Source organism: Penicillium subrubescens (assembly GCF_028828155.1).
Source record: "Penicillium subrubescens strain IBT 31985 chromosome Unknown utg000002l_segment0_segment0, whole genome shotgun sequence".
In the NCBI taxonomy this organism is placed as follows: Eukaryota; Fungi; Ascomycota; class Eurotiomycetes; order Eurotiales; family Aspergillaceae; genus Penicillium; species Penicillium subrubescens.
Window position 1 is genome coordinate 4,879,685 of NW_026643152.1, and position 15,625 is coordinate 4,895,309.

The window sequence follows — 15,625 nt, forward strand, 5'->3', positions numbered from 1 at the left end:
CTCATAGCTATTAGTTAGCTAGTTACCTTGACCCCTCAAACCCTCCATGCACTCATTGCGTGGCATTGCGCCGCGTTTGCTTACCCGGAGCTCCGTATTACCTCCGCTACCCCTCAATCATCGTCTTGCACCCCGATTGCCCGCGCTTCGCTCTCCATTCTCCATCTCCCACTCCCTTCGAACACCCATCATGGATGAAAACGTCAAACAACACTATCTGGCCGACTCCCCGCCCAGCGTGGTCCGTCTGGAAATCAAGTCGCACTTTGACACTCTCAAAGATGAGAGCCTTCGAAGATATGCCCACTACATGAGCAGGTAGAGTGTTCCCCGCGCGTGGCTGATTTGCCCGCAACATTGAACTGACTGGAAGGGTGTGATGTGTATAGGGCCGCATTCGAAGGCACTCGTGTGACCTTGCGCCAGGTCTCCCCCGAGTCGGAACCCATTTACGATCTTATTCTCACCCTTCACAGAGCCTGCAATGGCGACTGGAATAGCCTGGCCCAAAAGACTCAGGTCAGCGATGAACACCTTCGCTTCTTCCTCGAATACGCTGCGCAATTCCTAGGTAACTGCGGTAACTACAAGGGCTTTGGTGACTCCAAGTTCATCCCTCGGATCCCCGCCGCTGCCCTCGAGGCTCTGGCATCGAGCACGCCAGAGACCAAGGCGGCGTTCCAGAAGGCAAATAGCACCGGTGGTGGTATCTACGAGACCAGCGAGCAATCGATGATGCACCTGGGTTACCCTACCAGTGGTCATATGACTACCTACTATCCGGATTCGCCCACGATTACCAAGGATGAAATCACGGCTGTCGGTGACTTGATGGAGAAGAAGGGTCTGGCTTTGGAGAATACCCGAATTCGCAAGACGGCCTCGGGAGATTTCGAACTCTTGATTGCGTCTGGAGTCTCTAACCCTCCAGTGAGAGACCGCGATCTTGGCGAGACTAAAACTTTTGAGCTTGAAGGAGCTCTCAAGGGCAAGACCCTGCGTCTGGTCTTTGGAGATTACCTGGAGGAGATGGCTAAGATTGCGCACAACATTAAGCTGGCTGAGCGTAACGCGGCTAATGATAACCAGAAGAAGATGTTGGACGCATATGCACTTTCATTTGGTGCTGGATCTATTGAGGCCTTCAAGGAGAGCCAGCGTGTGTGGGTCAAGGACCAGAAGCCTGCCTTGGAGACGAACTTGGGTTTCGTCGAGACCTACCGTGATCCCCACGGTGTGCGTGGAGAGTGGGAGGGCTTTGTCGCTCTGGTAAGATTGTCAAATCCTTGGCCGTTATATCGATTACGCTCGGTGGCTAATTTTTCTCGTTTATAGGTGAACTTGGAGCGAACTCGGGCGTTTGGCGCTCTAGTGGACAGTGCCGAGAGCATGATCCCCAAGCTTCCCTGGGGAACCGACTTCGAGAAGGACAAGTTCCTCAGCCCTGACTTCACCTCCCTAGAAGTCCTCAGCTTTGCTTGCTCTGGTCTTCCCGCCGGCATTAACCTTCCCAACTACGACGATATCCGCCAGAACCTGGGCTTCAAGAACGTCTCCCTTGGCAATGTTCTGAGCGCAAAGGCCCCCAATGAGCCCATTCCTTTCATCGCTGAGAAGGACCAGGAGGTCTTCCGCCGCTGCCGTGACCCCGCCTTTGAAGTTCAGGTCGGTATCCATGAGCTGCTGGGCCACGGTACTGGTAAGCTTCTGCAGGAAACTGCCCCGGGAGAATACAACTTCGATATCTCCAACCCTCCTATTAGCCCTGTGACTGGCAAGCCCGTGTCTACCTGGTACAAGCCTGGTCAAACTTGGAGCTCGGTCTTCGGTGCTATCGCCTCTTCATATGAGGAGTGCCGTGCCGAGTGTGTTGCTATGGCTTTGGGCTGTGACTTTGAGATTCTCAAGATCTTCGGCTTTGGCGATGGCAAAGAGGACATGACCAATGAGGCCGGTGACGTTCTCTATGCTGCCTATCTCCAGATGGCTCGTGCCGGTCTCATTGCTCTGGAGTTCTGGGATCCCAAGACCCAGAAGTGGGGACAGGCTCACATGCAGGCCCGATACAGTATTCTGCGCACATTCCTTGGTGCTGGTGACGACTTTGTCAAGTTGTCTTACACCAAGGAAGATCTATCGGATCTGGAGATCCTCCTAGATCGGTCCAAGATTCTGAGCCACGGTCGGCCTGCTGTTGAGAAATACCTGCAGAAGCTGCACGTTTATAAGAGCACTGCCGATGTCGAGGCTGGTAAGGGCATGTATGACGAGATCACCTCAGTTGACAGCTGGTGGGGATCGCAGGTGCGCGAGGTTGTTCTCAAGAACAAGGTTCCTCGCAAGGTGTTTGTCCAGGCCAACACTATTTTGAATGGAGACAAGGTGACTCTCAAGGAATATGAGCCGACTTTGGAGGGTATGATCCAGAGTTTCGTGGATCGCAAAGTGTAAAGCATTAAGCACCGAGGACAAAGAGTCGCATAATACTCAAAACATAGTTAGCATATCACCTCAAACATATTAAATACCCATCAGCGACTCAGTTCTAGCTTATTGTTTTGTAAAATGAAATACAGTGTCTCTTTATTTATCAAAAGACAGAAATACTAATTGTGCACTTGCGGTCCATAGAAGACTAGACCAAGGTGCGGTCCGTTGGTCTGCTGGACTTACCGCCGACGTGATCAAGTAGTCTAATTAAGCGCCCATCCCGTCTTCACCTCCTCTTCTCAGCTAGTCAACTCCTCCGTTTACCAGCTCGCCACCAAAGCATCACTGCAGTGTACAAAGCGTCATCATTGACCACCTTGCTCAACTGGCTCCTAATATACATCTGCAAACGCGCGCGGGCTTCTATCCCGGTGATCGTGAGTCTCCTGATCGACAACAAAGCGGACCCTCAGGACGCAAGTCCGGAAGCCATCAGACCAGCCGCCTTGTCGCGATTGGGTCTGATCTGAACGGCCACATCGTGTCGGACAAAACACACTCGCAGCACTCATCAACCACGGCGCACCCGCCTATCCCAACGGACTCCCTCGTGGAGGACGACAACTACACTGCTCCCCCACCGCACTCGCCCTCCCAAGCATCTGCCTCGAGCTCCGCATCTGTCAGCCCTCCACCTTTCTCCGCCCTCTTCGCTTCGACCGAGTCCAGTCGCCCTAAACTCACCGAGTCCCCCGGTCCCGCTTCTCTTCCAGCTTTTGCGCCGCCACCACCTGTCGAGGAGCCTCTCGATTCGGCCCCTTCGTCGGCCGTTGTCGCAGACACCAAAGCATCCTTCTCCGATCCTAAGGGGGACGGGCTTGGCAAGAGTACCGACGACGGGGAACCACCGCCGCCGTACACTGAAGGCTACAGTCCACTCGAGTCGTTTGCATACACCATGGCTGCGGCAGGAGGAGCTTCTAGCATCATCACCCAGGTCCAGCAGACTGGTGGACCGCCCATCAATACTCTCGGAGGTAGGTGCTACTCTGACGTGCGGAGTTGCGCAACAAGCAACCAGACTAACTTGTCTCTTCGCATACAGATATTGGTGGTGATGAACACATCACTCTAGACCTTCGGTACGCGACTAGTGCTCCCTCCTATTCGTATAGTATCTCCGCATTGGACGCGATGCTGATGACATGTATAGGGGTACCCGGTTCACACTGTCACGAGATGAGCTGTTGACGCTACCAGAGTTCGTCTTGCTGTCTCTGTTCCCGAATGGCCTTCTTCCAGACGGTCACATGGGCGGTTTCCACGAGGGTGATATCTACCCAGTTGATGTAAGTGCACGCGCATGAGTATGAGCGGGTGGGGTATCTTTGAACACATCTAACAGCTTGCAGTATGACCCAGCATCTCTCCAATTCATGCTAGACTTCTTCCGATCGGTTGCGCAATCAATTCCCTCGTCACTGCCCTCTGCGTCGACATCCCCTGACCTAGACGTTCCCGATGTCATGCAAAATCCCGCACGGGACATGCTCCAGGATCGCGCTGGGATTATCGTTCTCCGTGAAGATCTCGACTTCTACGTCATCCCCCCTCGTCCGGAAATCGGCCATGAAGAAATGCTCGAGGTCAAGCGTGCTGCTGGCCGAGCTCTGCTACAGCAGGATGGCATTTTCTCCGGCCTGCGCAAGAGTGAGGAGGTTGGTTCAACTGAACAGCACCTCATTGAGATGCTGACAGCAGGGTATGTTCTACTTTTTCTCGCGCCAGTACATGAATTCTTACTAATTTAACCAGTGGTTTTGATCGCGAGGATCACTGGGGCCACCGCGCCCCAGAGCCTAACAAGGCGGTGATCTGCAGTCTGGCTTTGGCCAAGCTTCGTACCGACATCCGTGGTGATCTTTCTAACAACAATGCTGTCGGCATGGCCCAAAAACTCCTGCTGTTCTGGCGAAAGCCCGCTCGCCGCTGCTGGTGGGAGGGTGTGGACCTTGACAATGTTGAGGGTGTAGATGGTCAGGTCAAGGTCTGGATTCGCAGGGTGTGGACGCTCGAAATGGTAAGTTTTTTCTTTGAATTTCAGATGGATGCTCAAATAGCTAACCTCTTTTTAATAGAGTGTCATTGGCCTGCGATGATCTCATCGCCATTTGCAATTATTTTCGTTTCCTCCTTTATTTCTTGTTCTCTGCTGCATCTGTACCTATACCCAGATCCACTGGCTCGTCGCCAACACGTTTTTGTCACCCCCTCATTTTCTCACAATCTTCAAATACGACAGTGATTATCATTCCAGTACATCTTTAGTCTTGTATTTAGCAGCAGCGGGGCTGGTGTTCTTTGCCACTTGGTCTTGATGTTCCAGTAGTTATAGCCTATATTGTACACTGCTCTCCACCGCACTTATGCTGCTGCAAAACTTGGACCAATCATACGAAACAGAAAAATTGAATAATAACCGTCATCCTTTTTATGCGTATCCATGATGCGTTCCCATGACAATTACTACATATTCAGGACTCCGTATCTCCGTATTCTGGGGACGACTAATCGTCTATCACAGGTTCTGGTTTCCTGCCTCAGGCAGTCATATATGAGTCACGTGACCTTGGAATGGACCCGTCTCGCTCGATTGGGGAAAACGCGACGGGCGCAAAAGAATCCCAAGTGAGGTGAATTATTGTTCAATGCCATCTTAGGGCAGACTTCACATCTTCTAGGGACTCGTTGAGCTTTTCATCTTACTTTCCAACATTTTCCTCTGCTCCTACATCCTGCTTCAACTCATTCCTGACTTCCCCGAGTCTGATCAGCCCTTCAATCGCTCGTCAAACAACAGAACCCTCTTTGCGCCCTCAATTCCCGCGAAGGGGCATGTGTTAGTCGAAATCAATCGCCAACATGTCCCCTCTCAGAGGCTACATCACATCATACCCGCCACGCGTGCGCCAGTATGGAAACGCGTTGTTGACGCCTGTCTACCCGGTGCAGACAGGGCCGACGCCGCGGACGACAAAGCGCGGTACAACGGCGATCAATTATGCCGAGGACGGTTACGATGATGATGATTTTGATGAGAGTGATGGGCCTCGCCGACCAACTGGGCTAAGGAGTCTGCGGCGCGAGGAGTCGACTGGCGGCATGATGGCGCCGTCGGAGAAGCTGGGAAAAGAAGTGCATGCGCCTGTTGAGGTGCAGGGTGTGTTTCGCGAATGGATGATCAAGCGGATGTTGCGACCTGCGTATGTAGCCGCTTCTTTGGGTTGTGCTATTTGTGGGTCTTCATGCTAACGTTGAATATCATTGTGCAGATGTGCGGACCAACTACAGATTCAAGCGCAACTCCCTTTGACACTGGTTCCGATTCGAATTGACGTGGAAGTTGCCGCGCATCAGCCCCTTGAGCCATTCCCCTTCCCCCGTGGCGTCAATGAGCAGATTGTCAACCCGGCCCTTCCTGCATACCGGCGGCCGGAGCCATTACCTCCATTCCGAATCAAGGATACCTTCCTGTGGAACCTCCATGAGGCTCTAGCTACGCCAGAGGAGTTTGCAATTGGCTTTGTTCGTGATCTCGATCTTCCCAACCCACAGGCGACGACGATGACAATCAGCAATCAGATTCGCCAACAACTGGAAGAATATGCTGGTGTGGCATTGCATCCACTATTTCAAAGCAGCCATTCGATTCCTGCGCCGAGCGTGGCCCCACAGACAGATGCTTCGCGAGACGTATCCATGACTCCGGCTGCGACCAACTTTGATACACCTGATAGCCGGGGCAACGGGGCTACAGTAACAGTCACAAAAGAGGCCTTGGTGAACGACAGTCTCCTGAACCCGGACGACGCATACCGGTGTTTGATAAACCTAAACATTAATCTTCAAAATAAGCTCTACACAGACAGATTTGAGTGGTCTTTGCTCCATCCTCCTGGCATGGCTGAGGAATTTGCCCAAATCACTTGCGCCGATCTACATCTCGGTGGAGAATGGGTGAGCGCGATTTCACATGCTATCTACGAGGCTGTCTTGAAGCTTAAGAAGGAGGTCTGTGAAAGCGGAGGCCTCATCAATGGCTTCGGAAATGAGATCGACAACCAAGCGGCGAATGGTGTCGAGGCTGGTTGGCGATACGATCCCGAGACTTTGGGTGATAAGTGGCAGCCTCAAGTGGAGGCTCTATCTAAGGAGGAGATTGAGAGGCGGGAGGGTGATCGCGAGCGCGAAATCCGACGTGTACGACGAGAGACTGCTCGATTCTCTTCTACGACAGGCATCACGCCCGAAGTTTCTCGGCAGAGCAGCGGTGGCTACTTTGATGTTGATAGTGAGACACCTTTGGGCCGGGGCGAGCGAAATAAGCGGAAGCGTCGCTTCCGCAGTCTGAGCCCACTGGGTAGAGGCACTCCTGGCGGCCGAGGCACTCCGGAAACAGGATCAGGCGCAGGGTACGGTGGCGGAGGTGGCACTCTTACAGATTGGTACGTGTTTCAATACGCAAGTTTGAAGATTATCCTACTAATGTCAAGCCAGGGAACGACAAAGCTGGCGATGCAGCAATTGCATGGTCTGGGGTACAGCCGTTTGGGCAGTCCGAGATGGACCGGATGGTCCTCGTGTAAGTCAATTCTCCTTGACACGTTATTCAACTCATCCTGACCAATTTCGTTTCTTCCCAGACTCTTTGCCACAACTGTGGTTTCCTCTATGAGCGAGACAAGACCACTCCAGAATGGTCAAGGGACCTCCACCGCCACGACATCCCCGTCGGACGATTCACCTAGATATCCCGTGATTACCTCGTGTCACGATCTCGAAGTATACCACTTTCGTCCCAACTTTGGTCTTCCCCACGTCATCTACCGATTCCTACAGCGGCCAATGATAGCCCTCCTCCTCCATTTCCTCATCCGGCTTATATCCTCGTCTACGCTCAGCGAGGCAGATCTTCCATCGAGAAACCGTGTTAGAAATCCGGAATCTGGTATCAAACATACCGACTTGATCATTCTAGCTCCCTTCATTCGCCCCATGTATCCTCCAGTTCATTTCCTTGCGTCCATCGCTTTGATGCTTGCTCGGCAGTTGGCATTAAAGAATAAGAGTAAGCAAGGACCTCCTTTGGGCTCATGGTCCCAGTGGACATTGTATTCTTTTTCAAATTTCCCGTTCTTGTCTTTGGCTTCGCCTATCAGTCGAAGGCCACTGGACGATCTTGTTTGGGTATAGGGTTTGGTTATGTCCTTGTTGTTTTTCTTCTTTCTCTCTTGAAGGGATACATTGGTGGGCGTGCAGACGGTGATTTTTTTTTTTTTTTTCATTAAGATAATGTATGAATATGACTATAAGCTGATTCGGTTTCATGGTGAATGTTCTTTCTTGCTTAGTTGCTTAGACTTGAGGAAAGATGTAGTGGAGGGGTTCTCTTGGGTGCAGCTCGGGGGCTTTTCCAGTGGAGTCCCTCTTGGGAGCTGGGGCTGATATTGCCAAATTTCGGTTGCTAGAGACCATCCTCATTTTTTCTTCATTTAGCTGGAGTCCGCCGATCTCGACGGGGCCTGATGATAGCAGGCTCCTTGATAGAATACCGGTGGCTTCAAAAAGGCTCTCGAAAATATCTGGCTGTATGAAGGCTCGGGACATCCTTATATTCTCGACAGGATCACTATTGGATTGTGTAGTTTGCGTCCGTATAGCGGACGAGATAGCAACCTCTTGGGGTAACATATAACAGAAGACTGAAGATAGAAATATCATGTCCGCATTCAAGAATATTACAACAGTACAATTGAATCAATTGTCAAACCAATTCCATCGCACCACACGCGAGAACAGAGGAAGATATGAATAATGAATGATATTTCTAGCCACCATGATAGACTAACTATCATTCAAAGCCACTCTAGGAGCAACGGCGTTCGGCCGGCGGCTGGCTGCCATCCTCAGATTTGGCCTTGGTGTTCTCCTTAACGCCCGTATCAAGGGTTTCTGCCTGCTATAAATCAACGTACACCAGTATCAATGTCCATAAGATGGAATGATCAAGTCTGCAGGATATAATGTTTACACAAAGACAGGTACATACCGAGTAATTCCGTCTCAACACCATCGACTTCGAGCGGGCATCCCAAAGGCAGACTTTATTATCAACTCCCTTGACAGCGATTCCACGCTTGAACTGAACGGTGATAGGGCGCTTGCGACCACTTTCCTCAGTCAAATCCTGCGCCTTGAGGGCGTTGATGAGAGTGGTAGCGAGCTGACCCATCTGCTCCTGACCGTTCTCGATTGCCTTGGCGCTGGTCGCCTCGATACTTGGATTGGTAGCATCGTTCACCAGGGAACCAGCTCGTGGCGAGGACACAGAGACGGTGTTCTTATCACCAGAGATGGTGATTGAGCAGTCAATTGTGATTGAGATAGCTGCTGGGGCTGGCTCATCCCAGTCGTACTCTATGTGAGAGGATATACTGTCTTGGAGGTATATCATTGGACGTTGGATTGTGTTTGGTGGATTGGTTGTGTTTAATGGGTTGGTTGTATATGGTGGGGGAGCGATGGCTGTGGAGGAGGGTCGATTTGCCCGGTCTTCGAGGTATTTGAGTAGTTGGTGGCGGTGGTTGTCTGAAGGCTTCATCTTGAAGTTGTTCTTGATTGTAGCTTTGAAATGTAGGAGAATCGATCCGCTGGTCAAGGTAGTACTGGGTAGTCGATTGTTTGGGAGTGAGGAAGTATGTAGAATGACGAAATATTTCAGCAACAGTAGCCGGCAAGTCACCAATCTATTGGAAAGAGGGAATAAAAAGGTGAAGACACAAGAGGCTATAACAGGAATCTCTTGATTCTGAGACCGGACAATCTACATATATAAGTACAGGAACACTACGGAGAACAGGGCTCAGGAATAACATGTAGTATGCCGAGAACAATCAAGTTCCTACAAAATGAGTCAAAAGCCACAGCTGCATCCCAGAAACTCTATTCTGTATCAATAGAAAATTCCTCAATGGAATGAATAGATTGAATAGATTGAATAGATTGAATAGATTGAATAGGTGGGACTAGTCCCAATGGAGAGATGAATGGGACTCATTTCGATTGTTCATTGCCGCATCAATGGAATCATGTGATCATAACGTGCCCCAAAACCATTTGCAAGGGCCGAAGTACTGTTCATGCGAATCCAATCAAATCCATGGTTCTCTGGCAAAGCCTCTGAATTTTGCAGCAAGATAGTGTAGAGTTTGTCTAAACAGGCCAGGAATGGTCAGTATCACGCCATCAGTCGTGGGGCAGCTAAAAATTAACGGTCATGGAGTGGCAGGCGCTTAGAGAGAGAACTACTGGGAAGGAAGAAAGAGGGCAGATTAATATCAATATCATCTTGTCGTTTCATATTGCATGTAGATCTTGAGATAGATCAATATCACTAAGTATGTGTGATCAGGGGAGGGTAATGATAGGCCAGATGCCATAAAGTTAGATCAGGGGACATGAGAACAGATTAGGGGCCAGAAGAACATATCAATGGACATAATGATAAACCAGAAGCCGTAAAGATAAATCAGAAGCCATAAGAATAGATCAATGGCCGTAAGAATAGATCAGGGGCCAGAAGAACAGATCAATCGACATAATGATAGATCAGGGTGGCAGGAGAACAGATCAGGGGGTATAAGAATAGATCCAGGGCCATAAGAACAGATCCCCATAAGAACAGATCCGGGGACATAAGAATAGATCGGGGAACATGAGAACAAATCAGTGGACATAGTGATGGACCAGAGGCCATACAGATAGATCAGGGGACGTGAGAAGAGATCCAGGGACATAAGAATAGATCATGAAAACCCACTTGCCCAAGTTGGGCTCACCATGAGCAAACCTCGTGCTCTCCTCGAAAACAAAAGGTCGGACGCTGCCGGTCCACCAACCCATGACTGTGAATCCACCCTTCATACAGCGCATTGCTGTCTCCCGGCGAACTCGGGGCAATCGGGTTAGTCCCCAGGCGAGGCGATTCTTCTTCGGCGGTCAAAAAGTGCTCGAGGTTATTCTCCGGTGGAAGGTCTGGCCAGTCAGACGGCATGAGGGGTTGCTGGCACGGTGGAAAAGGTAGACTCCTTACTAGTACTGTCGTGTGGAATGATCGGTTCAGGGGACTGGCCTGGGTAATACCGGCCGCCAGGGTGGAGGGATTGCGCGGTCTGTGAAAGATATTAATTAGCATGAACGTGAACACACACAGATTGTCATAAAGATACCGGTATCTCTGTCGCGCTTGACAGTCAAGACCGTTTACGGGTTGTTACTGACTTCGCGCAATTCGTCTCCCTCCACTCGTACCTCCCGATCACGAATTCGCCGCATCAGTGCTAGGAAGTTGCTCTGTTTGAACTTCTGGTCTTGTTCGTGGCGAAGACTGTCGAGAAGGTTCGCCGCGGTCTGTACAAGATCATCCGCATCTTGGTCTCGTGTGAGTGTGTCTTGCTGCTGTTCTTGGGGGAAAGTGACATCGGCTCCAATTCTGATTACTTCATGCTCCTGCACGACGGGCTCAAGTTGGGCGGGTTCCTCGGTGGCGAGACTTTCGGTCTCCAAGGTGGTTTCGGTTTCTTGTAATTCCCAAGGTAATTCCTCCATGTCGATTCGAGCTTGCTCAAACGCAGCCTCGAAAGCAGACTCGTCGAATTGCTCTGCTGGTGCAGCATTCACCGCGGGAGCTGGCTGTGGAACTTGGGGGATATTCATTTGTGCATTGTACATCGGGTAGCTTGGTGCAAAGGCAGGCTGAAACGTATGATTCGCCAATTGCTGTACCTGTACACGTTGTGTCGCAGCTGGCTGTTGATGCTGCTGCTGGCTCATAAATTCATTTTGCCATCCAGCTTGGGCTGGCGCAATAGATGGGCCATGCAACTGAGGTGGCGCGGGTCCTGAGATATGTAGGTTTTGGAAATCCGACGCCCAATTCATGCCTGGGTGTCCATGCTGTGTTGGAGGTCCAAAGTGAGCTGGATGCTGCAGGTCTGGCAGATTTGCCGGGCCTCCGTGGGTGGCTTCAAACGCGGCGAATTCGGGATCCAGGATTCCATCCCGCGGGCTTTGCGATCGGAATCCCTGAGAAGTATGAGATCAGTTGTGTGAATTTTCTATGTAAAGGCAGCTTCCACATACCTGAGCCGATGGTTGTCTGGATATTAAGCGATCTTGCTGCAAGGTTCTGTCGACGGCCGCATTCTTCTGGAAGTTCTGCAGCGCATTCGACGGGCCGCATAGTGCATCACCCATGGTGTCACGTTGAATGTCGTCGAGATACAACTTTGCAAATGATGAATCAACGAGATATTAGGGGAGTTTCGGGATGAATTAGATGCGAGGGAGGCAACGATGAAAAAAATAAAAAAGGAATCTATGAAGTCAACAAAGGAAGGAGAAGGCAGATGCGACTCATCGACGACTAATCGACCAAGACCGCGGAGTTCCGTGGGGTTCTTCCCTCTTTTAATCCGCAAACCGAGGCACATCACGTGAACAATCAGAACGTGACCCCAAAACGTGACCCAAAGTCGATAAGATAAGCAAAGCGGCCAGGTAAGGTTGTTTGGAGCGGCGCCTCGCGAAGCTCCCCTCGACAGTCCATTTTAATAACTCTTTCGCGATTTCTACTTCCCCACGGGGTCCCTACAAAATGGTGCGCAGTATTTACTTCATCTGGCTTGTTATTCTATTCACTAACTATTGCTGCCCAGGCGGCCGCTCAAGTGATTTCGAATTCGGGGCACGAAGACATGATTGTACGTACGGGGGGTTCCATCTCGGGGGTGGACTTCAATTGACATCGCTGGAGCTTCTTACTTTGGCTGGATGCAATCGAGCTAACGAATGGGGCTTAATTACAGCACGATGCCGGCTTAGATTACTACGGCCGCAGGTTGGCAACCTGCTCCTCCGATAAGACGATTAAGATCTTCGAGATCGAGGGAGAATCACACCGCCTGGTTGAGACCCTGAAAGGGTAAGCATGTCGATATGGATCACAAGTCAGCGGGGATATCGAGCCATGATCGCTGACCTTGGAATGATCCTAACAGTCACGAAGGTGCTGTGTGGTGTGTCGCATGGGTGAGTAGGATGCGCGATCCAATATCCTATGTGCAGCGCAAGTTGACTGACCATTGCGATTGTTTCATTCCCAGGCACACCCCAAGTTCGGCACGATTCTGGCCTCCTCCTCGTACGATGGCAAGGTCCTGATCTGGCGGGAACAACCGCAGAACGCTACCTCTCCCGCCAGTGGCAGCTCCTGGACCAAGGTCTTCGATTTCTCCCTTCACACCGCTTCTGTGAACATGGTATCTTGGGCCCCTCACGAGAGCGGATGTCTCCTTGCCTGCGCCTCTTCCGATGGTCACGTCAGTGTTCTTGAGTTCCGGGACAATGCCTGGACTCACCAGACTTTCCACGCCCACGGTATGGGTGTGAACTCGATCAGCTGGGCTCCTGCGGCCTTTGCAGGCAGCTTGATTAGCTCCAACCCTGGTCCCGGCCAGCAGAGACGCTTTGTGACCGGTGGAAGCGACAACCTCATCAAGATCTGGGACTATAGGTATGTCTTGAGAGAAGGAAACATAGCTAGCAGGCGCATGTGCTAACTACTTATCCACAGCGCCGAGTCCAAGACCTACAACCTCACTCAGACCCTGGAGGGCCACTCAGACTGGGTCCGTGATGTAGCCTGGTCGCCCAGCATTCTGTCCAAATCCTACATTGCCTCGGCCTCCCAGGACAAGACTGTCCGCATCTGGACTTCCGACGCTTCCAACCCCGGCCAGTGGACAAGCCAAACACTCGAGTTCGATACCGTTCTGTGGCGCGTCAGCTGGAGTCTGAGCGGCAACATTCTTGCTGTCAGCGGTGGTGACAACAAGGTCAGCTTGTGGAAGGAGAACTTGAAGGGACAGTGGGAGAAGGTTAAGGATATCGAGGAGTAATTGGTTTTTCTCGCATTGATTCCTTTTGTTCCCGCATAATTCATGTCAAGATTTCTATTCCTATAAACTTCAAACACCCCCTTCATACTTTTCACATGTTCCAACTTTTCTTGATTCGGGGAAGACACTCTGGTCGCGTCTTCGAGGACTGGACAGTTTTAGATGGTATCAGCTACACTATAACCACAGTGTTCGGATGAAAGCATGCAGGGTAGAAAAATTCTCTTTTGCCGAGATATATGCGATTCGCAAGCCTATGCTAGAGAACTATATCTCAAATGGCTAAATACAGTCTCCCAATCCTCCAACGTAAATACCTTTCTGTGCCTGTAAAACATCCTTCCCTTCTTTCCCTTTTTCCCTTTTTTCAAACGTCCCAAAAAATAAACGGTCCCCGGCCACTCGCATCCATGTTCTTGAGGTCCATCCAACGACCCAGCTTAATCCGACCCCCAGGCAAAATGACACCCTCATATCCATGAACCCAACGATAAGTATCATCCGAGCCATCATCAGCATCGACAACCATCGCCATTTCATCATCCTGGTCGCTGATGTCATCGGATTCTTCGCAGATAGCGAAACAAATGCGCGTCCATCCGGGGAACCCGCCGTAAGGACGCGCTATAGTCTCGGTGAATCCGAAGACGGGGTTGTCGGCGGGATCGCCGTTGAGGGTTGACTGGGTGCCGCGCAAGTATGTACGGATTGTGTTGGGGCCGTCGTGGAGTGGGATGATGCGCTTGCATTGGTCTGGCCAGAAGGGTTTGTCTGGTTCGATGTGGAGGTCTAGGGTCTGGTTTATAGTGTTAGTTTGTATCATGGCGTTTTATGATTAAAGTTGGGACTGGGTGGGTATGATGGATTCGTACCATGATCTCGACTTGGGTTAAGTGATCGCCTCGGAGATCGGCGCAGGTCTCTTGGTCTTCGAAATCCTTGCGACTAGCGGGCATTGGATGAAGGCATGCTGGTTTGGACGAAATGTTAGATTGATCCGGTGGAGTTAGGATTGACAACGTACAATAGTATCCGAGCCAGGAAACGCTCAGGATTGACGAATCGCCGTTGGCCTTGCGAGCTTGCGGTCTCAATGCTTCGGCTAGCCTGGCGAACGACTCATGGTAAGTCTGTTCTGCCTTGTTCAAGAGATGGCGTTGCCAAAAGCTTCGGATGTGTAGCAAGGGGGCCAGATCAAGATTCTCGTGGTCTATAAATGGACCATCGAGCTTGTCTTCATGGGAGTATACAGTCGCGATATCGTATTTGGACCGGGTGCATTTGTTCCTGACTGCTGGGGTGGTTGCATCCGCAGGATCGAGGGTCAAAGCCAGAGAAGTAAGGCACTATAAACGATATAAGTAGCTGTTATTAGACGAATAGCTCTCCCATAATGGAATATGTAGTGACGATAAACCAACCAGTTGAACTGTGCAGAAACGCTCCGATGGATCCTCCCTCCATGGATGCTCCAGCAAGTCACTCTTCGTCAGAGTCTCCCGGATTCGCTCGTACGTCTTGGATACATCAGATCTCAGTGGTAGGGTAAGAGACTCAAGGAGCATTCCCTGCAGAACCTCGAGCCAAAGGGTTTGGTGCTCACTGGCTTCTTGTCTGAAATCAATGGTCTGGGGAAGTACTATAGCGCGAGTCTGGTATTCCATTTTGAGCTCCGCGTAGTTTCGTCCCTTGGGGAGATCGTACTTTTCGTTAAAGCGAGTCCTCCAGAGGGTTGATTCCGGTGCTAGCACGCGGTCTCGGAGCTCTCTGCAAACCAGATTGAGATTTCTGAGATCCTGATCCGCGGGAAGGAAGCCTGCGATACGTTGGAGGATCTAGCATCAAAACATGTTAGTTGACGAACACCCCCTTCACATTCACGTCAACGTAGAATCTTTTCTCACCTCGTTCGGAAGCTCGAGAAGTGACCGTCTCATGCCAGTGACCACTTCTATGTCCTCGTCTGGTCCCATCTTGGTCCGTTTCGTCACAAGTTGTCTGTCCATTGCTCCGTTCATCCTGATATGTAAGGGCATCGACACTGCCCTGGGAACCTCGTATATACTTGTTGAGGATAAGGATAGGGTATGTTCAGAAATTGTGCATCAGTGTCGTGGAAAAGTGAATCCACTCGCATAAGGATGATAGGTAGGTGGTCGTGTGAATGAGGAAAGACA

The 15,625-nt window shown here is 50.8% G+C and overlaps 6 protein-coding genes across 6 annotated transcripts; 3 read left to right on the plus strand and 3 right to left on the minus strand.

Moving 5' to 3' along the window:
* Window positions 1–190: 190 nt before the first annotated feature.
* N7473_003136 (dipeptidyl peptidase 3) lies at window positions 191–4,589 on the plus strand (the record flags this gene model as incomplete). Its single annotated transcript, XM_057149076.1, has 9 exons — window positions 191–318; window positions 390–1,269; window positions 1,336–2,416; window positions 2,904–3,467; window positions 3,536–3,572; window positions 3,644–3,779; window positions 3,843–4,192; window positions 4,246–4,510; window positions 4,569–4,589. 9 exons carry the CDS (start codon window positions 191–193, stop codon window positions 4,587–4,589), a joined length of 3,462 nt encoding a protein of 1,153 aa, XP_057012730.1.
* A 763-nt stretch (window positions 4,590–5,352) lies between these two features.
* On the plus strand, window positions 5,353–7,238 carry N7473_003137 (putative RSC complex subunit Sfh1; the record flags this gene model as incomplete). The annotated part of the gene is made up of 4 exons (XM_057149077.1): window positions 5,353–5,693; window positions 5,763–6,935; window positions 6,988–7,072; window positions 7,134–7,238. 4 exons carry the CDS (start codon window positions 5,353–5,355, stop codon window positions 7,236–7,238), a joined length of 1,704 nt encoding a protein of 567 aa, XP_057012731.1.
* Window positions 7,239–8,356: 1,118 nt separating this feature from the next.
* Window positions 8,357–9,091, minus strand: N7473_003138 (uncharacterized protein; the record flags this gene model as incomplete). Its single annotated transcript, XM_057149078.1, has 2 exons — window positions 8,357–8,449; window positions 8,540–9,091. The coding sequence occupies 2 exons, from the start codon at window positions 9,089–9,091 to the stop codon at window positions 8,357–8,359; spliced, it is 645 nt and encodes a 214-aa protein (XP_057012732.1).
* A 749-nt stretch (window positions 9,092–9,840) lies between these two features.
* Window positions 9,841–11,910, minus strand: pex20. Its single transcript, XM_057149079.1, has 3 exons — window positions 11,632–11,910; window positions 10,771–11,574; window positions 9,841–10,661 (listed from the first exon to the last, which is right to left on the minus strand). Exons 1-3 carry the CDS (start codon window positions 11,743–11,745, stop codon window positions 10,533–10,535), a joined length of 1,047 nt encoding a protein of 348 aa, XP_057012733.1. The 5' UTR covers window positions 11,746–11,910; the 3' UTR covers window positions 9,841–10,532.
* A 138-nt stretch (window positions 11,911–12,048) lies between these two features.
* On the plus strand, window positions 12,049–13,683 carry sec13 (GTPase-activating protein SEC13). Its single transcript, XM_057149080.1, has 6 exons — window positions 12,049–12,148; window positions 12,207–12,251; window positions 12,357–12,472; window positions 12,549–12,579; window positions 12,654–13,063; window positions 13,124–13,683. Exons 1-6 carry the CDS (start codon window positions 12,146–12,148, stop codon window positions 13,446–13,448), a joined length of 930 nt encoding a protein of 309 aa, XP_057012734.1. The 5' UTR covers window positions 12,049–12,145; the 3' UTR covers window positions 13,449–13,683.
* A 132-nt stretch (window positions 13,684–13,815) lies between these two features.
* N7473_003141 (uncharacterized protein) lies at window positions 13,816–15,421 on the minus strand (the record flags this gene model as incomplete). Its single annotated transcript, XM_057149081.1, has 5 exons — window positions 13,816–14,244; window positions 14,321–14,418; window positions 14,473–14,794; window positions 14,870–15,283; window positions 15,353–15,421. The coding sequence occupies 5 exons, from the start codon at window positions 15,419–15,421 to the stop codon at window positions 13,816–13,818; spliced, it is 1,332 nt and encodes a 443-aa protein (XP_057012735.1).
* Between the last annotated feature and the right edge of the window lie 204 nt (window positions 15,422–15,625).

Coding starts and splice junctions, on each gene's coding strand:
- pex20 (XM_057149079.1), bottom strand. CDS start 11,745: ATGGGTGATGCACTATGCGGCCCGTCGAATGCGCTGCAGAACTTCCAG. Junction 11,575..11,631: donor CCAGACAACCATCGGCTCAG/GTATGTGGAAGC, acceptor CATACTTCTCAG/GGATTCCGATCGCAAAGCCC. Junction 10,662..10,770: donor AGGGAGACGAATTGCGCGAA/GTCAGTAACAAC, acceptor TATCTTTCACAG/ACCGCGCAATCCCTCCACCC.
- sec13 (XM_057149080.1), top strand. Junction 12,252..12,356: donor CGGGGCACGAAGACATGATT/GTACGTACGGGG, acceptor GCTTAATTACAG/CACGATGCCGGCTTAGATTA. Junction 12,473..12,548: donor CTGGTTGAGACCCTGAAAGG/GTAAGCATGTCG, acceptor TGATCCTAACAG/TCACGAAGGTGCTGTGTGGT.